Source organism: Puma concolor, chromosome A3, assembly GCF_028749965.1.
Source record: "Puma concolor isolate L17-30 chromosome A3, mPumCon1.1.hap2, whole genome shotgun sequence".
NCBI classification, from domain to species: domain Eukaryota; kingdom Metazoa; phylum Chordata; class Mammalia; order Carnivora; family Felidae; genus Puma; species Puma concolor.
Genome location: NC_141669.1, coordinates 23590605 through 23612924, shown reverse-complemented (window position 1 = coordinate 23612924; position 22320 = coordinate 23590605). Strand labels below are relative to the sequence as shown.

The window sequence follows — 22320 nt, the reverse complement described above, 5'->3', positions numbered from 1 at the left end:
AGTGTGCAACCACGGCAGTCCCAGGATAACCCCATGGGAGGGAGTGCAAACAACAAAACATGCTCTTCGGGGGTGTGGCTGCAGGGCCTGCCTACACCTGTCACAGAGGTCTGTGTGGGTGTCACCACAGGTGCCCCCAGAAAGTAGGTCCCGGGATCCTAGGGGCTGACCCACTCAAGGTGCCAGATTTCTCTTAGCAGGGGACAGAGATTAGAGACCCACCGCAGGAAGTCTTTCCAGACAAGCTCCACCTTCCCTGAGTTCCTTAAATACCTCGGCATCCCCCTGGATGTGCACAGCTTCGCTTTTCCCATCAGGCGACAATTCTAGCTAAGAGCTCATTCCCATTTCCTAGCTCCCCTCCTGAGAGCTGGAAGGGGTACAGAGGAGGAGATGTACACATGAACATCACGCATATCCCTGCTGCTTGCAAAAGCTCCATCCATAAGGCAAGTCTTTAAAATTATTTGTTCTGGGAAATAAAAGAGATGCCAACCTCTACAACATTGCAGTTAGCGAGAAGCAGTCTCAGGGCCACTTGGTCAATCTGTAGTCGTGTAAGCATAGGTTTTTATATCAATGTCGTCTGCATTGTTTTTTCCAGGCGCTTCTATTTGTCCCACCCCCACCTTTAACCATGAGCTCACCTCCAAGGACAAGGACTTCTGCCTCCTTGCTCTCCCCCAACAAAACTCAGTTCAGGACATTTTCTGGACACAGCCAGACCTCCCCGCTCCTGGTGGCTGACATGGCCTCCCAGAGCCAGAGACAGGTAAAGAACTCGGGGGATACTAGAAAATGCACATCCGACAGACATCTGTGACAGATAATGCTCCCATGTGCCTGGCACACAACAGGTGCTCAATAAATGCTCTAGGACCACAGAAAGTGTTCAAGCAGAGACATTAAGCATGTCCGAACTGGTTTATAAACCCCAGAGCACCACACCCCGAGCAGATGGCCTCTCTTCCTCTGTTTGCTTTTGTAGTGATGGCTCACCACCCAGGTCACACCCAGGTTTATTGAGAGGCAGGAAAATATAGGGTGAAGGGTGTGAGCTCTGGGTTCAGGTCGCCTGGACCGAATCCTGGCTCTTCCACGTTTCTCTATATTAACACTGGACAAAACCTCCTACACTTCAGTTTATTCATCTATAAAAGGAGGATAACATCTTCCTCTTAGAGCCACTGTTGTGTTATGATACTTAGGATATTGCCCTGGGCATATAATTACTATGTAAGTATCAGCTATTACTGCTAGTGTTACTCTTATTACCTGAGAATGTTCCAAAAGCCCAGCAATCTGAATGGTGGAGAGACCATTAAGAGGCTGGAATCTAACTTCCAAACCCTTAAAAAAAAAATCCATGTTCCATTAGCCGGAGCTCTTCACAGGCTCCTGTTCTGCACCACAAGGGAGCCACAGCTGCCACAGCTGGCCTTGGCACTGCCTGGACGAAGAGCAAACAGAGCCATGCAGCATAGGGAAAACAGCTACAGGCTGGCAGGCCACATCCCCGTCCTCCCTGGGCCTCGCCTTCCCTCCCTGCAAGGGGGCGGAGGTCTCCGGGCCTTGCACCTGTCCCATGCAGCTAAGCCCTAAGCGCACCAAGCCACATCCTCCTCAGGCTACTGGGGAGCCAGAGAACTTTTTTTAAAGCACAAAAAGTATGGTAGCATAGACAGTGACAGCAAAGAAACTGGAGTCAAACTGGACTCCCAACAATAAGCACAGGACTCCATGAATCATGACATGCCACACAGCCACCCAAGCTAGGTGCGTTCATTGCAGCAAAAGTGGGAATGATCCATTTAAACAGAAAAACACAAGATGTGGTCCAGCATGTGACAGACCTGTTAAAAGTGACTCCAGTGTGTAATCATATGCAAATGCTCACGCTCTGCTTCTTTTTTTTTTTTTTTAAGCTGGATGTAAATTTAAATTTTTTTTTTTTTTCAACGTTTATTTATTTTTGGGACAGAGAGAGACAGAGCATGAACGGGGGAGGGGCAGAGAGAGAGGGAGACACAGAATCGGAAACAGGCTCCAGGCTCTGAGCCATCAGCCCAGAGCCCGACGCGGGGCTCGAACTCACGGACCGTGAGATCGTGACCTGGCTGAAGTCGGACGCTTAACCGACTGCGCCACCCAGGCGCCCCAAGCTGGATGTAAATTTAAATGTGTAATATGATCGTGACTCTGCACAAGAGTCATGCACGTGACTCTGCACAGGAAAAAAATCTAAAATGAAAAAAGCCAAATGTTAATAATGGTCTCTTCCAGGGGTGCCTAGGATGGTTCAGTCAATTAAGCATCCGACTCTTGATTTCAGCTCAGGTTAGGATGTTACAAACCATGAGCTTGAGCCCTGCTTCAGGCCCCGTGTCAGGCCCTGTGCTGATAGTGTGGAGCCTGCTTGGGATTCTCTCTCCCTCTCTCTCTGCCCTCCGCCCCCAAAATAAAATTTAAACTTTTTTTTTTTAAATAACTGTCTCTTCTGAGAAATTGAGACTAAAGGTGAAGGGTTTTTTCCTTTCAAATGCTTTATATTTTCCATTTTCTCAATAATTAAGAAGTATGACTTTTATGTGATGGAAAGTAAACTTCTTATTTTTAAGTAGAAACACTGCATGAGGGGCGCCTGGGTGGCGCAGTCGGTTAAGCGTCCGACTTCAGCCAGGTCACGATCTCGCGGTCCGTGAGTTCGAGCCCCACGTCAGGCTCTGGGCTGATGGCTCAGAGCCTGGAGCCTGTTTCCGATTCTGTGTCTCCCTCTCTCTCTGCCCCTCCCCCGTTCATGCTCTGTCTCTCTCTGTCCCAAAAAAAAAAAAAAAAAAAAAAATTTAAATCTTAAAAAAAAAAAAATTTAAATCTTAAAAAAAGAAACACTGCATGATAGCATGGAATACTGGATAGTTAAAGAAGCAAAGTCTAAATCGTGTTTACCTTACAATCTCTAACAAGGGAAATCTGTACACAGGCAGACAGGAAATAGAACAGATTTTCAAGCAGTTGGTATATTAGAGGGGCACCATGGATGAGTTTCTAAATTCCTTTAACAATACCATGTTGGTCATATGATTATATAAGGTAAAGAATTCGGAGTCAGAGCAAAATCAAAAAAGTAGATCTGAAGCTGCCCATTCCCAGCTTATCTGCACTCTCCAGCACTGGCCTGGGGCCACGCTAATCAACAGAACTCCTTTTGATGCTCAGTCTGACTGGGAGGGGGGTGGCTGTCAGCAGCCTGATGTTTTAATTAGTGAAGTTTCTTCTGTAGCTAGCCCAGTCACAGGGCCCAAAGACAGAACCAGCCAGCCAGCTCAGGAACTGCCCTGATCCCCAGAATAACTCCCCTGAAATCAGAAGGTCCTGGCGGAGAGTAGAAAGGATGCCACCCCAAGCTCCTTCCAGCAGTAAGAAAGGGCAGAGGTCAGAGAGCAAGGTGCCCACATGTCTCCTTCCTCACGCCCCCCCCCAAAAAAGGGGACATGGGCAGAAATCCCCACCTGCTCTGTGGACCACCGCACCACCTGCCCCATACACCCACGGGAAAACCAAGGAACCGGAAGAGATGTGGTGACTGTTGAGTCAACTTATCACTGAATTCCAGAATCAAGAGGGACCTTAAAAGGTTGCCTAAGAAGGCCAACCTCCCAGTTTGGCTGTGTCATCTGGACTTTGCGCCAGAAGGCAGACTACCCGACTGTGTTCTTGTTCTCCTGGCCCCCTGTTGATCGGGGAAACAAACCACAACCTGCTGAGTCATTTCTTTGTGATTCTACACATTTAAGTACTCCACAGCATTTGGCTGTTCCTCTCCAGCCTGGAGCCAAGAATCCCTTGTGGGGAGTGACACCAGTCTTGGGAAAAAAGCTCCCTCTGCTCAAAGGGCTCCAAGCTACTTCCAGAAGGGACCCTGAGATGCTAAGAGTCTATCGGAGCCACCAGGCTCCACCTGGGTGACATGGGAAGAGAAGATTTACACCCCTTCTCTTCTGCCACTCCTGCCCCAGTCTCTGTCTACCACCCAATCCCCTGGGACAGTGGGAAGTTTAATTATTTGCATCCATTTTTCCCTCTGCAGGCCAGACTCAGCCCATTCTAGACAGATGAGAACCATTCCCAGAGAGAGCTTGATTCTACCCTAGGTACTCCCTGGCAGGGGTGAATTCTTACTGGCAATCTAAACCCATCCACTTCTGCCCTTTCTGGATATAGAAATCAGCTAGTTAAAAACACCTCCAAAACCAAGACTCCTCATTGGGCTGTGAGTATGGCTCACAGCAAAGCCACATGGCCCCGAGAGCTGCTGCTGCACCTGCTCAAACTGACCGGGAGCCAAGACCCTGTGCTTCCCCCTTTGGGCCCCACAGAAGCTTTTTGCCAGGGATTTACTGGACTCCATCCAACTCCCTGAGGCCAACGACATTCCATTCCAGCCTAACACTGACCTAAGGATTAGAGAGGAAAATAGTGCCCTTCATGCCTGCCTCTGTTCTCCTCCCATCAGATCCTTTCACTGATGGGATGGGGCAGGGGCGGGGGGGGGGGGGTATCATCAGCCATTTCCAAGGAGACCCTGTCCCAGGAGGAAAGGACAACTATAGGCATCTTTCCTGGAAGCTGCAGCCTGCCTCAGGGTGTGGTCAGATCACAAAAGCAGCCGTCTCCCAGCCCCTTTCCAGGGTGTCCCACCCAAGTGGGTAGAGGAGGGCCTCAGGTAGAGAAGGCCTGAGCCTTGTGACAATGTGAGACACCACATCCTGCAGCCCAGAGTTCCAAAGCTCCAGCGTGCTCCAGGAGGATGGCCCAAGGACAGAAAGTGGAGACAATAACACCTGGAGAGGAAAGTGTTAAAGCTCCTCTCCGCAGACAAGGGTGCTTAGCCTCTTCAAATAGCTAAAGCCTATTTTGCTTGGTGCAGGTTTTCCCAATAAATCCAGGGCCTGCAGTGATTTACCAAGAGCCGTGGTTATTGGCAACAGCAATCTCACTTACCCAGAGCAGCGCTGTGAACTAGCCGTAATTTAAAGCCGGATTTATATTGTTTGTTCTACAGCAACAAACTCAGCAAATCATAAATTCCCTTTGAGATGAAGAGAGGAAACTGACAGTATTTATGAACTGAAGAGGCAGAGAAGGGCCTGACCAGGCCTTTGATTTGTAACTGAAACTGCTTCTGGAAGCTCCAGCCAAGGACACAGCTGCTGTCCAGCCCCAGGGAGCTGGGCTCCCATAGGGTGTGGGCACCAGGAGGGGAGGGGTGCCTTTCGGTGTTTCCAGGCTCACCACGGGGATGCTCTGCGGGTTCTCAAGGCAGGACATTGCTCTGTGCTCATCGGGACATACAGCAACAAGGCCAAAAAGGTGGTTCTCCGAGCATAAGCTTGGTCACATAGAGTCAAGAGTGGTTTGAAAACCCTTGGTTCCTCTGGTCTGGACATGACTGTACTCATGTGCTACATCACACACACATCTGCACTTCAGTCTGCGTCTTAGATACACCAAATATCACCTTCTAATCATCTATGAAAGGCATGGAGAACAGAAGCAGATGTGCCCCCAAATTCCACCCGATGTTGGAGAACCAAGATGTGTTAGTGCGAAGCACATAGGACTTAAGGAGCTCTTGCCTTCCCTGATGTCTCTCCCATTGCCCCCCCCTTTTCCTTTTCATCCCACCCCCCACCTCCACTCCCCCATCACCCTCCACCCCTCATCCCAAATTCCTCCTTCCCTGAGCCCTGGCCCCGAACAGTCTTTCTCAAAGGCAATGCTTGTCCATCCCATGCTCAAAAGCCAGTGGGATCCCAGCCTGACTCCTGTATCAGACAATCAAGGTGGCCTACCTGGGTCCACTCACCCATCTACTTTGTCCTCCCCAGCAGACTTGCTCTGCTCTCTCACCGCCATCCGGCCTGGTCCTCGTACAAGCCACACCCACTGTTACCATCTCTACACTGTTTCCAGCTTCTTCCTGGTAACCCTGACCTATTTTTCCTTCCATGCCCTGTTGGCTCAATCACTTCAGTACTGTGTGACCCTGGCTGAGTCATTTCTGTCACATGTACTATGAGGAGGCAAGACTAGATCATCTCCACATCTCTTCCACTCCTACCATCGAGGACCCTCAGGTGGCTGTGACATGGAAAAGCCTGCCAACCATGTCCTGGGCTGTCCACCCCCGTCCTCTATAGCCTCCGGGGAAACATTTGGCCTGAAAGCCCCAGTGTCTGTTAGCACTCTGCTGATTCCCAGCAGGAAGGGTGAGCCCACCCCAGGGAGGGCTCAGGGAGCGAGCCCACCGCATAATGGAGCCAAGCAGGGCTGTGGCAGGAGGCTTACCCAGGTTCTGAATCATGGCGTCCAGCGCAGCCGTGGCAGCGGTATAAATCCCCGAGTTCTTGGAGTTGAGGTTGTCTGCAACAGCGATGATGATGGAGAGCAGCATAGGGTGTAAGCTTGCTTTGAGGAGGGGGATCATCTTGGCAAGGGACTCCAGGGCCCACTGGTTCACTTTCTTGTTGGAGTCCTGAAGCCTTGGGGTGAAAGCATCAAAGACCTATTGAGGAAACAGAAACCAAGAGCCCATGGGAACCCAGGCTGGGCAGGAGGCCCACAACCCAACCAACCACCCTTGGTCATCCAAACTACACCAGAACATTCTCAGTGACGAGGAGCTTACTTCCTCAAAAGGGAAAGAGGGGAAGAGGGGAAGAACAACTGTATATTGAACACTCATTGCGTCAAAGCATCTAGAGCATCCCGTTAGGTACCCTGCACTCTCACGGAACGATCCAAACCGATGAGGCATGCGTTCCCATCCTCAGTTTACTATTAAAAACAAAACAAAAACTGAGGCAGAAAAAGGTTCACTGACTTTCCCCAGATCACACAGCGAGGCTGCTGACTTCAAGCCTGTGCCCTAAGTACTCTGCTACATGGCTTGACCATCAGCAGCCTCAGTCCTGGAAGAAGCAAACATCTGCCCCTGTTTCCAGCCTGTGAAAGGCCTGTGCTTGCTCCTAACCCACCTGTCCAGCCATCATGGCCAGTCCCCTGGCCAACACATACTCTGCCCCCAAACATCATGTGCCTGGCTAGACCAGGAGCAGCCTTCAGCCGTGGCATCCTCTACCTCTAGCTTCCCCCCCGACCCCCCCCCGCCCCCCCCCCTCCGCCACCCCGCTATAAAGCTGCTAGAGGGATGAGAGATGCCAGGACATCTCTGGGTGGTCCCAAGGGGCCTGGCAAGAGGTGATGCCCTTGCCCCCTTGGCTACTTCCAGGCAGTCCCACAGTGTTACCAAGGCAACTGGATAGCAGGTACTTTTCGGGCTCCCTTTACCCTGAGGGGTCTGGCACAATGTCAAACCCTGTCCTGAGTTTTCCAAATTGAATTTGCACCCACAGGGGACAGCCAGGTGAGACAGCAGGGAAGGGGCAGCGCTCACCTGGACCAGGTTGGCGGTGATGAGCTCTGGCTCAGCCTTGCAGCACTCCAGGAGCCGCCCCACGCCCTCCATCCGAGACTGGTATTCTCTGGCCTCCAGCAGTCGCGTCAGCTCCCGAAGCCATTCCACCACCTCCGGGCCACTGTGCATGGAGGGCCGTAGCCCTGCCAGCCGAGGGCCATTGGAACTGAGCCTACGCAGAAGGAACTTCTGACCTGGGCAAGCCCCAGAAGATGGATGCACCTCTTGTCCCATGCCCCTTCCAGACAGGTGGAACTGAGACAGGAGTGTCACCTGCAGCGCAGTCCACCCCCAGCTTTCCACCCGCTGCTTCAGGACACTGGCCCCAGAACTCTGGAAATGCCTTTTCCTCAGGGGACAACAATCGGGTTGCCTAGAGCCCCATCCTTTCATCAGGGGACAGGGCTCTTTCTTCCTGCCTTTTTTTCTCTTTTCAGAAAACATGTGAAGAATGGGGGGTGGGTATCAGAACGAGAAGTGGGAGTCCACGAAAGAATGACTGCACATTTAATGTAGGAGTGAGGAAAGGTCTTGCCAGCTGACTGTGTCCTGAGCCCTGGTTGCCTAGGCCCTGCCCTTCTCCAGTGACCAAGGAAATGTTAAGACTCCCTGTTCTATCATTGTGGGGGCACATAGCTATAGTATCCCCTGATCCAGTGCAGCCAGTATGAGAGCAGTTCCAAACAGGACTCCTATCCCCCACCCTAGCTCAGAACCCGGCTCTCTGAGCTCATGCCCTGCACCCAAGTCCCCTCTGAAAGAGCCCAACACCATCCATTCTGTCATTCAGTCCTACACTCCACACTGTTTGCCCACTGAGTGCCAGGAGCTGTACTGGCCACCGAGAAGAGGGACGTGAAAGACACGCCCTTTGCCTTAAGGAGCTCACAGACCAATGGGAGACAGGTGGGTCAACCGGCTGACAGAGTACTGAAGAACAGAGGGCACAGAGACAGCCTCGGGGAGACAGTGACAGTGATCCGAATCTTGTGGAGTCTTGCAGAATAAACAGGCATGTTCTAGATGCAGGTGGCTCAGCATAAGCAAAGAAAGGCTCAGTAGGAGATAGGATGGTGGGGAAGGGGGATGGGCAGGGAACATGAGCTGCTCCTGTCTGGCTGAGAGGCTGTGTGTAGGAGAGAGCAGGAAGCTAATCTTAAAGAGGTGACAGAGGCTTTCCTGGGCGCCTGCTAAGGAGTTCAGATATGATCCCTCCCCGACACCACACAAGAAGTTTGAGTTTCAGGCACATCAGTGATCAGGAGGTTTCTGCTTGGTTTCGGCTCCTCCCAGCACCTACCCACCCTCCGCCTCTCCGCCCATTCCCTCTCATCTACCTTCCTCCCAGCTCTGCCTCTAAATTTGTCCCAGGCTGGGCACCCTGATGGCAAAAGGGTGTGCTGATCTAAGGGCCTGGCCAGCAACATGCCCCGCCTGTACGAGCGGAACTGCACCCCACTCGGCAAGACTGCAGTGGCCAACTTCTACTGGCAAGTGCTTCTGGTCCCATGATGTGGTCTCCCTGAGATTTGGGTGGGGGAACACCTCCTATAAATTCACCCATGAGTGCTGCAGACCCAACTAGGTCTCCACCGTAGCCCAGATCCACACAGACTCCCAGAGCCACCCCTGGCCCAGGGCAAGCAGGACGTCTGTGTCGTCAGCCTTCGATGAAAGCTGCAGGGAGACAGGCGCAGCCATACCCATCCTCGCCGGGCAGCCCGTTCTCACACAGCACCAGACTCCTTGACACCTTGCGGCCCTTGGCAGATGAAAGTCCATCACTGTCTTCTATTCCCTTGAAAAATGCACACAGAACATGAACCAAAGGGGTGGCCCTCTGGGGAACTGCCGGCCACTCCAGGCTACACCATAAGGAAAGGAATAACCCCTTCGACCTGGCAGAGCTTCGGAGGGAACAGCTGAGCCTTCCGGAGCCCTGGTAGTCAGGGCAGGGGTCAAGATCCTCACTTAACAGGAGACAGTGTGGACGCCCAGCAACTCAAGGGACACAGGCAGAGAGGAGCACAACCAGGTCCGAGCACAGAGCAAGGAAATCACATTTATCCCACCAAGCAGGGGTTGTGAGTGAAATGGAAGCTTCTGGAGTGCACACTCCCCTGACCGGCCCAGCTCTGATCTCCACCCTGACCTGCTCATGCCCCCGACTCACCCGCTGCTTAATGGCAGCCATGACCTTCCGCAGGTCATGGGACGGGAGGCTCTGCTTCAGAAATGCATCAAACTTCGTGTTCGACATCAAGATATTCACCATCTTCCGGCCATAAAACCTGCCACAGGAGAAAGAAAGGGATGAAAAAATAGCCATAGAAATGCATCATAAATCTGCTTTACAGATTTGCGTAAGTTTTCTAATTGTAGTAACAGAGTTTTTAATACTTTTTCTCATGAAGACAGGAATCGCTAATTGAGCAGTTAAAAACTAGATTCATAAAAGAATAAACATCACCCAAAGCCCCATTACCAAGAGAAAACTACTATTAAATTTTTACATATTTCCGTGTAGTCTTTTTGACGCGTATACATTTTCTTTGCTATCAGAATGTATATACAACTTGCCTCTGGCTTTTTTCACTTTATCATTAATCATCTTCCCATGTCATCCTTTTTAGTGCATTCATAATATTCCTTTGGATGACTATACTGAAACGTACTTAACTTTTTCTAGTATGGGGCATCTAGAAATCTGAGGAAGGGTGCAGTGGGGCAGTATGGGAGGAAGTGGTCAGCTCTACCTGGTGAACAGTGCTGGGTGGAGGGGGCGGGGAATCAAGGAAGACTTCATAGAAGAGGTGACCCTTAGATTGGGACACAAAAGATGAGTAGGAGTTCAAGAGTGAGACGGATTAGGGGGTAAGAGGGTGGTGGAGGGGCGTCATTCTAGGATCCATTATACGGTCTGACATGTCAGCAGGCTTGTGGTTGGAAAACAGCAGGCAAGACCTAGATGCAGGATAGAATACAGAGAAGGTACGACCCAATTTCTCAAAACATGAAGGAGTTGGGCTTTAACCTGCGTGCAGTGGGAAGCTGAAGAATGATCAGAATTGCACTGAAGTCGATATGTCTCTGGCAGCAGTGTGGAGGATGCGTCTCTGTGGACAAGGCAGGGGGGAGGGGGGCAGGGGACCTGCTAAGAGGCCACCATAATAGTCTGGGCGAGAGATGATGAAGTCCTGAAATAAGGCGGTAGAGTGGGAGTAAGGAGGGGTGGTCAGATTCAGGACGTGCCGAGAAAGTTGAAACTTCAGGGTGTGGGAGCTGATTGGAGGTGGAGCTCAAAGCATCTTCCGTTCTCGTATTTCACCCAACCTAAGACTCCACTGATCATAAAATGCACCATTGACTTATTTTCCACTAAGGAAAAACAGTAACAGAAAACACTGGCAATTTCCACTGCCTTCTATGACACTGCCCCATGTCGGAAGGCAACCCTTCTCTGTATTATCTCAGAAACAGAGTTAACGTTACTTTTAGGTAGTGCCCTTCCCTCCTTAGGTTGGGTAAACTACTTGGTTTGTGGTGGCCTTGTAAGAAAATGTGGAATTTGGTTATTCCTTCCATGATGACTGTTTGCATTAATATCTAATTTATGTCCCATCTCTCTATTTCCATACCTTTTCTCATACACTATAACTTTTCATTTCAATGCCGAATAAGAGTGTAATATTTCCAAGACATTTTAGAGAGCAATTAAACTCAACAAGTCCCCACAGAGCATCCACGGTGACTTCTTAAAATAAATATAAAAGGCTAACAAGCAGAGAAAGCCTCATAGTTTACTTCCTACAATGCAAACTGTAATTCAAGGGTTTATGCTATGAGCAATAACGACCAAGTTTGCAAATGTGCAGATAGTAAAACCCAAATCAAAATTGCTGCCTGGCCAACAGCAACGGTGAGACGCCTCTGATTGTAAGATACTAAAATGCGGGGGAAACTGTGTGTTTTAGAATCAATAAAGTAGGAAGGTCTCCATTTTGCATCTTCAGTGACTCAGTAAATAATAGTGACTTTTAACAATAGAATAGTTACAAACAGAGAGGGAGGGAGGCAAACCATAAGAGATTCTTAAATACAGAGAACCAACTAAGGGTTGATGGGGGGGTGGTGGGGAAGAGGGGAAAATGGATGGTGGGCATTGAGGAGGGCACTTGTTGGGATGAGCACTGGGTGTCGTATGTAAGTAATGAATCACGGGAATTTACCCCCAAAACCAGGAGCACACTGTATATACTGTATGTTAGCCAATTTGGCAATAAATTATATTTTAAAAAAAAAACAATAGAGGGAACACAGCCAGAGAAAGGCTTGGGGAGAAGGCAATGGGTTCATTGAGGGACATTCTGCCCCAAGGATAACAGTGGGACATCTGGTGACAGGCCCTCTGGAGGTAGAGGTAAAGCACTGATGCTCAGGGAAGGGAGACCCTAGGAAGCATCAGAGTTGCTCGGGCTGGAGCCACGGAAGTGGTGACAGTGGTCAGGGAGAGTTGTAAGTGGGGGACAAGAATGAAGACACTACTGTGGCAGGCAGGCAGAGAGGGGGCCACAGAGGGAGAGCGGAACCCGGGAGTGCAGGGCCACAGACACCGGGAGGCATAGGAGCCAAGAAGGAAAATGGAGTGTGGTCGATTCCTGCAATGGAAGAGAGGTCAGAAAGGAGAGGGACATTCGAGCTGGAGAGATATTAGATCTTGATCCATCCCCCCACCAACAACCAAAAACAAATCTACAAAACCTTCTGGCTCCCCACCAATAATCCTCATTTCAGTGACTGGCACTAACACTTACCCAGCTGTTCAGCTGAAAAACCCAAGCATCATCTTTGATTTCTCTTTGAAAGCCTCACCACCCACATCCTGTTGGCCCTGCCTTCAAAAGACACCCCAATCCAGTTCTCCCCACCCTCTGCTAGCCTCCAGCACCCCTGTCAGGGACTGGGGAGCAGCCCTCTGTCCGGTGCCCCTCGTCCATCCTGCTCCCTCTCTCCTAGCAATCCTCCAATGAGCCGCCAGAAAGACTATTTTTAAAAATCAAAAGGGCAGTGAGCCTATAAAGAAACATAAACCCTAGTAATCGGGGTGGGGGAGGAGACTCTGACACAATAATGAGCTGTTATTTTTACCCATCAGATCAATGAAAATTAGAAATCCAGATAATGCAAGGTCGCGAGGACGTGGGCACTGGCACCATGGGTGGGGGGCGGAGGGGCACAGCGTGCTCCCGGGCGCCCTGTAGTGCTCGGGCTGCGCCAGGGGACACATGCCCCTGACCACAGTCCTGCCCCCAGGGCACATTCCCAGCAGCTCTCTGCTCCATCAGCGAGCCATGTGCGCATGTGATGCGGGGCACTGTCGCAGTGGGGAGGGCCCACCCGTGGACTGCTGGTGTGAAGGCACCGGCTGGTGTGGTCTCCAGATCTGGTGACCAGACCCAGGAACCAAGGAGTGTGATTAACTGGACCCTAACCCTAGCTCTCCAAGACAGTGAATCAGGTTCTGTCACTCTCCTGTTTAACACCATCGAATTATCTCCTCACACTCCTACTAAAAATCCTCCTGTGGCTTCCGGTCACACACCAGCCCAAATCCCAGCTCCTGGCCGTGGCGCGTGGGGTGCTGCCAGGCCTGGCCCTGTCCTGTCCGCCTCATCTCCCGCCCACTGCCCCCCCCCCCCACCAGGCACCCTGCAGCCCAGCCTTCTTCTTCCTCTAACACGCGGCCTCTGTACCATTTCCTTTGCCTGGGACACTCGCACCCCAGACCCCCAAAGAGCTAGCTCCTGCTGGCCCATCCATTCTCAACTCAAATGTCACCCTTCAGAAAGATCTCCCCAGATTTGTAATCAAAGTAGCTGCCACCCCATTCTCCGTTACATCGTGGCGTTTTTCCTCTGTATCCTTTATCCATATCTAGAAGAATCATAATAATTTCTTTATTTTCTGCCTACCCAGACTAGGGGTGAGATCCAGGACAGCAGAGGCCTAATTTTTCTTATTCATTGCCCTATTCCTAATAATGAAAAATGATCTGTTCACTATCCTTGGAAGGAATGAACAGTGGTCTTTGAGAGTGGGACTGGGGTGGGTCAGGATGGGGAGGGAGGGCAGCAGGAGAGAGGGAGCACCGGAGGCAGGGAGTGTGGACCCTCCTACAGGCCTGGCTATGCCTGTGCACAGAGACAGACAGCAGCCCTGAGGAAAGCAAACAGCTTCAGTCTATCCGACCCCAGGGAAGCTGAGCTATGGGAGGCCAGGGCCTTCAGGGCTCGCTGGTTGTCTTATCTGCCCTGGGCTGGCCAGGTAAGCAGCCCCCAGGCCCCCTGCCCTGCATCACCTGGTGTCCTGGTTGGAGTCCTGGGCCAGCCTCACCAAGTTGCGCACCAGCATATCTGTGCTGTCCCTGGTGCCTGAGAGAAGCTTCTCGGCGCCTATCTGCTCCAGGACGGCTGAGAGGTGCTCGGCAGTGCATTTCCGGACTAAGGGGTTTCGGTGGCTGAAAGGAAATAAAATCACAGTCAAGGGCTCACACAGGAATGGGATGTGGGGTCCCTAGAGTGCCACACATGGACCTACACCTGTGCACCCATGCTTCATGCTGTGATGGGCTCTGAAATCTGTCTCCTACGGGCTATAGGGAATCTTCAAGGAAAGAGCAGCCACGTCCTGACAATAGAACCCAGGATGACAATGGCAACAACAGAAGGAAGAAGGAGCACCTGAAGCCACCTGATGCTGTTCCACAGTCCCTGCCAAAGGTGCTGGAGGCTGGCAGAGGGGAGGGGAGAGCTGGACTGGTGTGTCTTTTGAAGGCTCACCACCCCTATGCCTTCCTGAGCCCATGTTTGCCTTCCCCATCTTTTCTTCACCTAGAAAGATCCTACCCAATCAACGTCTCCATCTCTGCCCTCTCCAGCCCCCTAGGCAGAATATCCCCTTGTCCCCTGGGAAGTACAGGTACACCCCTGTGGCTCTCCCACCAGGCTAGGAGCTCCCAGGGAGCTGGCACCAAGCTTCCTCTCAGTGGAATCCTGTGCCCTGCTGGTGCCCGGCACATGCCCACACGTGGTGGGAGCTTACTGCACGTTTGTTGAAATGAATTGAGACAGGAGGGAGGAACAGGGGATCAATGGGTGACTTGGTAACCACAACAGGAGGAACCTGAAATCTTACAAGAGAAGCCCATCAGGGTGCCACTTGTTTCTTTCCCACCTTTTCCAATGGGGCCTGTGTGTCCACAGTTCATTAGGCAGCACTGACCCCTATTTCCCCCAGGGTCCCATCCCAGTGTAACACAAAGGGGTCTTTTGGGTTCTCCCTACTCATTATGGTCCAAGGACCAGCTCCATTAGCATCTGAATCAGAATCTGCATTTTAGCGAGATCCCTGGGAATTCAAGTGTGCAGCCCCGAGGACACCTGACCCTGGTTCCTGCGACAATGATAGGGTGGTTCAATTTGTAGTTAGTGCATGCACTGAGCCAGGCACCCTGCTGAACACCTTCCATCTATTATCGGTTCAACTCCATAAGCCACTGTTACCATCATTTTGCCTGTGAGGAAGCTGTGGCTAAGGGAAGAATCCAGAAAAAAGTACAATTAATTTCTCCCAAGTTAATAACAGCCCCAGTAGCACTCAATAAATGTTCTAGTAAAGGCAGGCAATGTTCTAAGTGCTCCTTCATGAATCAATTCATCCACTCCTCACTGTTTTATGAGGAATATACCATTATTATCCCCATTTTACAGATGAGGAAACCAAGGCACAGAGAAGTTAAGTAACAATCTGGGATGTGAACGCAGGCGACACGGCTCTGGAGCCCCTTACCCTCTGTACTGGGCTATGGTGCCATTACCAAAGGCAATGGCTGCTACAACACAGCCTGCGGTCTATCTGAGAAGTCTCCTACAGGAGCGTCGTGACCGGCTCTGGGGTTGAGAGAAAGGCTTTGGGAAACGGTTTTGGTTTTGCTTTAGTTTTGGTTCCACAAGTGAAAGCAAATCTGGCTGCAGAAAGCCTCCGATGGTAGAAAGCACCTTCCTCCGCCCAGGAAAATGTCAAGAGGTGTGAGCCAAAGTAACATTTTGTGACTTGCTCTCCTCACAGCCCAGATTTCATCAGAAAGAATGCCCCTCCCCTGGGAGAGGTACAGGCTGCAGGCTGCCTCTCAGCCCTGTCTCCAGGATATTACCACGGACACTATGATCTCCCCAGAACACAGCAGCTCTCCCCTTCCAGCTGAGGCCCAGGGCTGCCCTGAGCTCACCTCATTATCCCCAGCCTGGCCCAGGAAGGGCAGGAGAGAAATCCCCCAGGAAGCAGGGTCTTCCTCCCCCAGCTAAATGTGTGAGGCACCTGTCCCATCTGCCTGCTCCCCTCCCATCCCCAGGCCTCTCCCCTCGCCTTACCTTCCCAACCCACCCCTCCCACAACGAGCCAGCACGTACTAGATGCCCGCTGAGGTGAGGGCCCCCAGGGAGCGGGCAGGGGTCACATGCTCCACCATGGCCCCCAGGGACCGGTTGGCCGCTCTCTGGATGAACTCGCTGGTATTCCCCATCTTCTGGAGCAGGCAGCGGGTGATCTCCTCGGCCTCCTGGTCCATGTTCTTCTTCAAGGCCCGGAAGAGGTCTCCCAGGGTGCTGATGGCCAGGCGTGACACTTTGGAGCGGAGGTTGGTGACCTAGGAGAAAGATGGGAGAGGGACCCTCCAGGACCGCTGGACTCTGCCAAGGGCTCCAGAACATGCGAATAATAGGGCACGGCACCACCCTCTCCCACCACCTCCACCCTCATTGCAGGCCCAGGCCTTGCCAGGCTGGAAATGAAAACCTTGCAGCAGCTCTGGACGAAACAGCCCTATTTTCTTAAAAAACACTGTTATTGTTATCACCATAATTATTAATTCCACCTGTAATTTGAAATTTGAACATCTGAAATTTGGGCAACACTTAGTCAGCAAAGTACCTTTACAAATAATGTTCAATTTGGTCTTCACAAGCTGCCCCGCCCTCACCACTGGAATAGTCTATTCCCAAAAAGGAGCCCCACTGTTCCTCCAGGCCCAGCCTAGGCCCAGGACCAGTACCAGGGGGAGAAAGTCCTTGGGAAATGTTAACTTCCCTGAAGATGGAGATTTAGCCCAGAACACTCCAACCCTGCTCAGGCATCTGAGTACAGAGAACAACACAGGGCTGTGGCAAATGGGCATACAGGATTCCGATTATTACAATACCCAGCGATGAGAACAAAGGAAACCCCAGGCCCCAGTTTTCCATTCTGAGAAATGGGCAGGTACCTCCCACCTCCATGGCTGAGGGCTAAGAAATAAGCAGGGAGGGAGCCACGGCCCCTCCGTGGCTACCATGTGACCCTCACTGAACAGGGGCACCAGGGAAGGGGGAGTGGCTGCAGGGTGGGGACAGTGCCCAGCTGTCTAGGTGGCCTCACCTCCCCCGTCACAGCCAAGGACACGTCGTGCAGCCTCCCAGCAAGGACATCTGAATGACAGGCCGCCAGGCGCTGAATGCTCACCAGGCCCTTCTCCTTCATCTGCCTGAGAAGCGAGTTCCAGACCTCGTCACAGGCAGGTAGGGAGGAGCCCTGCAGACCAGGGGCGCCCCTGCCACCACCCCTCCCCTTGCAGTAGGGGGAGAAGGCGTCTCCTCACCAGTCACTGCTCTCGAGGCACTGGAGGGCATCCATCAGCCCCAGCTCAGGGTTCGAGAAAGGCCTCAGCTCCTTAGAGGCTCTGAGAGCCATCTCCTCCTCCTCTTCTTCCCATTCGGGAGACCCCAAGGCAAGCACCGCAGGGAGTGAGTTGGCTGCACTCACAGAAAAGAGAAGGAACAGGGAGCATTTCAGCAGGAGGACCCAGGCCTGGCTGCGTCCCAAGCCCCCCTCACACGAGGTGTGCTCAGAGAAGGGACTGGTGGGGGCCGAGAGGGCAGGGCCTGTGCTTCACCACCGGGGGGCCACGGACACCACCCAGCACTCTACCTTTTGTCGGCCTTTTCAGTCCCGGCCCTGCCAACCTGATGGTTCTGAACAAGCTGGCCTGTGATATGCTGTTGATGTCATGTGACAAAGCACATCATGCCAGTGACTCACCCCAATCCTACCCTATCTGTGGTTGGGTGAGGCTCATACATCTGTCAAGGAGGGAGCCCCTACTCACACTGGTCGTGCTCTAACCTCATCCCCACCCAGGAACCTGTGTTATCAGTCTGTCCTCCTCCCCCCCACTCTCCATCCTCTGCGAACTTGCCCACAGGCAGGGAAGTGGTCCAAAGGAGGAAGCAGGGAGACGAGACAACGCAGCTAACTGGGGCCCGCGTGGTCAAGATGTGGCCACACTGGCAGGGACTGCCGAAAAGCAGGGATGTTGTTTAAAAATCGGGTCATGTTTTCTAGGCTCTCCTTCCTTGGGGACGGGGCCAGAATCACACAATCCTAGTGGAACAGGAGGGCAGTTTAGTCATCTATCTGGTCCAATGCCTGAATCACAGCACTGAGGCCTCAGAGGTTGGGCCCCTTCCCCCACAGTCCCCCCACGGAGCCATGACAAGAGGGTCTGCTCTGAACCCAGAGCTGTCACTGCCACACCTCACTTCCTTGCTACTTCTTTTCAGAGACTTTTCAGAGACTGGATTCTCCTCTCAGCTTTGGTGTTGGATAAGAGTCATTAGCCAAAATCTTAGTCCCTATGGGCCACCATCACCTAAAGTCAACTTAGGGGACTTTGGGTCTCTGGGTCTCAGTCCTGTTGTCTGTAAAATGAATGGAGTGGATTATCTAGATCAATATCTCCTGAGTGTCAACCATTCAATTACCACTTTCACGATTATTTGTCATATCTCTTAATTACCTATAATTTTATTCATATGGCATGTTTCTTCAAGCTGACCCACTTTTTGAATCTTAAATAAGTTTATTCTAAAGGGAGATTTATGTCACTGCTGTAATTGGTAAACAAATATTATTTTGTCATAGAATAGGATATTTGCAAGAAAAGTAAAAGGATGATATAAACTCCAGCTATCAAATTATAGCCAGTTTCTGATGCCTCCAGCTGGAAGGAAGATCTCTTTGTTTAAAAAGGAGATTCCAAGTCTGCGAGGCATGCTAAAGACCAGCACCGAATTTAGACTTTCTGCTTGACAGAATCAGAGGGATAGAAAGAGAATGGAAAAGAAGGGTGAGTCAATATTATTTCTGGCACCAAAAAGGTGTTCTATTCTACCACCATGGTCCCACCACACTCCCCACTTAAAGAAACTGTGAACCAGGCTGGTTGTTTTCCAATGTTCTTTAGTAGAAAATCTTTCAAACTTGAAGTCTCAAGTGGTTATGCAATAAACAAAAAAGTGAGGCAAAATAGGTATTGCTCGGGTAGAATGGGGTCAGAGCCTCCTTTGTCCCTTGGCACCTTCCTGAGCATCCCACAGAACCTTTGGATCCTGAGATCGCAGGCTGTAACCAGCCCTATCCAACACTGACACTTCATGAGGCAAAGTGTAGGAACCCAAGGTCTTTACAGACCGCTCTCTTCCTCTTCCTGATGTTTCCAGCTACTCTCGTGGGTGCTTTCCACAGGATCTGTGGTCCTGGTGCACTGGTGAGCCCTCCAGGACAAGTCATGTGGGCTGGACACACCTGCCCTTCTCCCAGTAATTCAGCTGCAATTCCCTGGGTCTCCAGGCTGGCTCCCACACTATTCCTCTCTCTCTGGCAAGGTGATTGCACCTCAGGCCACCCTCTACTCTAACGTGGGTAATGAGGAGAAGCAGAGCAGTCCCGGTCACGTTTGTCGTGCCCCCAGAGCATCCCGAGGCAGCACAGTGAGTGGGACGTGTGCCCCCCAGCCAGTCAGTCTGGCCCCTACCTGAAGCATGGCGGGCAAAGCTGGGCTCCTGCTTGCTGACAGGGATGCTGGGTAATGAGGCCCGGTTGGCCCGCTTCCTGAGGGTGACACCCATGTTTCTGCGTGGGATGCTCAGCCCAGTGGGCACAGACAAGGTTCCACTGCCCCGGAGGGGAAGGAGGCCTGTGGAGGCAAAGAAAGTCCTAGGATGGAGCTTGTCCCGCCTGTCCTCGGCCCCAGTGTCCTCCTCTGGAAACGGGCCCATCCATGGCCCCCTGTCTGGTGTGAGGTTGGGGGACATGGGGAGCTGTGGGTAGTCCCTCTCTTGCCCAGGGGTTGGCCAAGAGGTCTCCCCAGCCTGAGGGGAATCCTGCCCTAGGCACCCAGTACCTTCCTTCATCAGGGATCTCCGGGAGCCCAGGCTCTGGGAAGCAAGCTCCCTCTCCCTCTCCGGCTCCTGTGCCCTCTGGAACTCCAACTCCTTCATCTGCCTCAGCCGCATCTTCTCCTGGGCAGACTTGGAGATGGTGACCTGGATCTGGCACAAGGTCAAGGCAAACTCCATTACCCTGAGGACCCAACTGTGTTTTCTGTACCTTCATTTATTCAATCATTGGGAATGTGAGTGGCTTCTGTGTGCCATCACTGTACCGGGAATGAACACAACCACCAAGACCTTGCTCCCTAAAGGCTGCCATGGAGTGGGGAGACAGCAAACAGAACAATCTCGAACATCAGGTGATATGTACCAGAAGGAGAATAAGGGACAGAGGGTGATAGGGCTTCCATTTTAAGTAGGAAGACCCAGAGGGACTCCCTGAGGAGGTGAAATTTAAGCAGAGACAGGAATGAGATAAGGGAACCGGGGCCATGCAGATTAATAGGGGAGAAGTGTGTTAAGCAGAGGGAATAGAGTGCAAAAGCCCCGAGGCTGGAGTGTGCTGGGTGTGGTTGGGGTGAGGGTACTGGCTGGACCACCCCAATCAAAGGATGGTAGGACACAGGTGGAAGGTGGCAGGCGTGCACCAGTCGCCGTGGTCCTTGGTGGGGAGTTGAACTTGTCCTCTGAAGGACACAGCAAACCGCTGAGGTTCTGAGCACAAAAAGTGACATGATCTGACTTCCACTGGGGGGTGAGGGGGTTCCCCTAAGTGTTACTATTTTTTTTTAACTTTATATTTAGGAACAACTTAAGACTCACAAGAAGTTGCAAAATAGAACCAAGAGTTTACATGTGGTGGGGTTTGCACTGGCACAGCAAGAATGAACATGACAAAGTGGCCTGATTCTGGACATGTCCCAAAAGTAGGGCCCACCACTTTGGCTGATATATGAGGTGTGGGGTGACAGAGAAAGAGCAGAGGCAAGGATGGGCCCAAGATTTTCAGCCATTGTAGCTGGAAGGCTGCCATTCGCTGAGAGGGGACCCTGGGAGAAGAGGAGATTTGGGGAGGGGGGTGGTAAAGATTCAACAGTTGAGTTTTGGATAAGGTAAGTTTGAAATATAATTAGATATCTAAATGTAAATGCAGATATCAGTGAATACACACTTAGTAATATAATTTAACTGCTACTGGAGGTCAGGGGAAAGTATGGGCCAGACAGAGAAATTTGGGAGTCCTCAGCATATAGATGCCACTTAATGCCTGGCCTGGATCAGGTCACAGGGGGTCAATATAAATAGACCAGAGGCCAGAGGTCAGGGCTCTGGGGCCTCCAGTGTATAGAGGGCAGGAGGATGAGAAGGAGCCAGCCAAGAAGAACCAGGAAGGAATGAAATCTGATGGAGGCAGAGAATCAAGAAGGAAACCACCCCCTTGCTTCCCCTCCAAGGTGAAGACTTCAAGAAGGACAAGCCATGAAAGCCACTGGTGGGTCAGGTTAGAGGAGGACTGGACTGTGCTGCACATGGGAGGTGGAGGTCACTGGTGGCCTGAGCATGAGCAGTGTCAGTGGGGCCTAAACCCAACTGCAGTGGACTCAGGAAAGAATGGGTGCAGGCAAGGGAGTAGTCTGGTTTTCCGAAGAATACAGAAATAACAGAGAGCTAAGATGCTGATGGGAGTGGTCCCATTTCAAGGAGGATGTTGTTGACGCAAGAGCAGGGAGCAATGCTGGGGCTGGGTTGTGGATGGACAAAGCCAGAACAACAGGAGATGGGGACACTGGAAAGCGAGGTGCCCATGGGGATGAAGTTATCTTGAGACCCAAGGTCTGACCATGGGTGTGAGTGGCCAAGGGTGGGTCGGTGGTGAGGTCATCTCATGGCCCTGAATCATTTTGCCTTCATTTCATTCCTGGCGCCCTGGCTGGCGTGGGAGAGCTGTGGCACGTGGGAGAGCTGTGGCACCTGGACCTTATCATCATCATCATCATCACGGGATCCTAACATAGCTCACGCACACAGCAGTCCTTTTGTATTTTATATCTCTGTTTCAAAGACTGAGCACGGATCTCCCATAACAGTGACTCTTCAAGTTGTAGTAAATTCATCCAGACCAGGGAAGAGAATCATCTAGACCAAGGTCACCTTAGAAGTGCAAGGTATTTGTCAGCCTGTCAAGCACAGCCTTTGGCTGATCTGCCTCTGAGTCAGCGGCCTCTCAGTTGCTATATTGGGTGTTGGTTCGAATTACTCAACTTGGTTCACCTAAGCCCCTCTGTACTCTCCACATCCTGCTTCCTTCCGAACCATGTGTGACCTCCTTCTGCCCTCCCTTCCTCCCCCATCTCACGCCTCAGATCCCCACTGTACTCTGCCTTTCACTTAGCCACCCCCCCCCCACCCTTCTCTTCCTCTCTCCTGTTTCTCTCCCTTTCTTCGGTCCTGATCCCCTAACCATCTATAGGTTCCAGCCTTAAGTACCAGGGTAGCTGCCTCAGGGCTCTTCCTTGCCCTCCTCAAGCTGGCCCCACTTTTATGTACTTCAGAAACATGCTTGTGTTCATCCAGTGGTCT

General features: G+C 51.7%; 1 protein-coding gene across 2 annotated transcripts in view; it reads right to left on the bottom strand.

Moving 5' to 3' along the window:
- TOGARAM2 (TOG array regulator of axonemal microtubules 2) overlaps positions 1–22320 on the bottom strand; it is a 52760-nt gene that overhangs the window by 6000 nt on the left and 24440 nt on the right. The window contains exons 11-20 of one of the 2 annotated variants that reach the window (XM_086700280.1): positions 19752–19899; positions 19383–19544; positions 17169–17322; positions 16949–17054; positions 15946–16181; positions 13836–13994; positions 9651–9768; positions 9181–9275; positions 7457–7649; positions 6349–6542 (exon numbers count right to left, since the gene is read on the bottom strand). In XM_086700280.1, the coding sequence (XP_086556406.1) occupies positions 6349–6542; positions 7457–7649; positions 9181–9275; positions 9651–9768; positions 13836–13994; positions 15946–16181; positions 16949–17054; positions 17169–17322; positions 19383–19544; positions 19752–19899 (1565 nt within the window). Of the gene's footprint in view, positions 1–6348; positions 6566–7456; positions 7650–9180; positions 9276–9650; positions 9769–13835; positions 13995–15945; positions 16182–16948; positions 17055–17168; positions 17323–19382; positions 19545–19751; positions 19900–22320 lie in introns of both variants that reach the window. The other variant, XM_025927348.2, reaches the window with a different exon arrangement.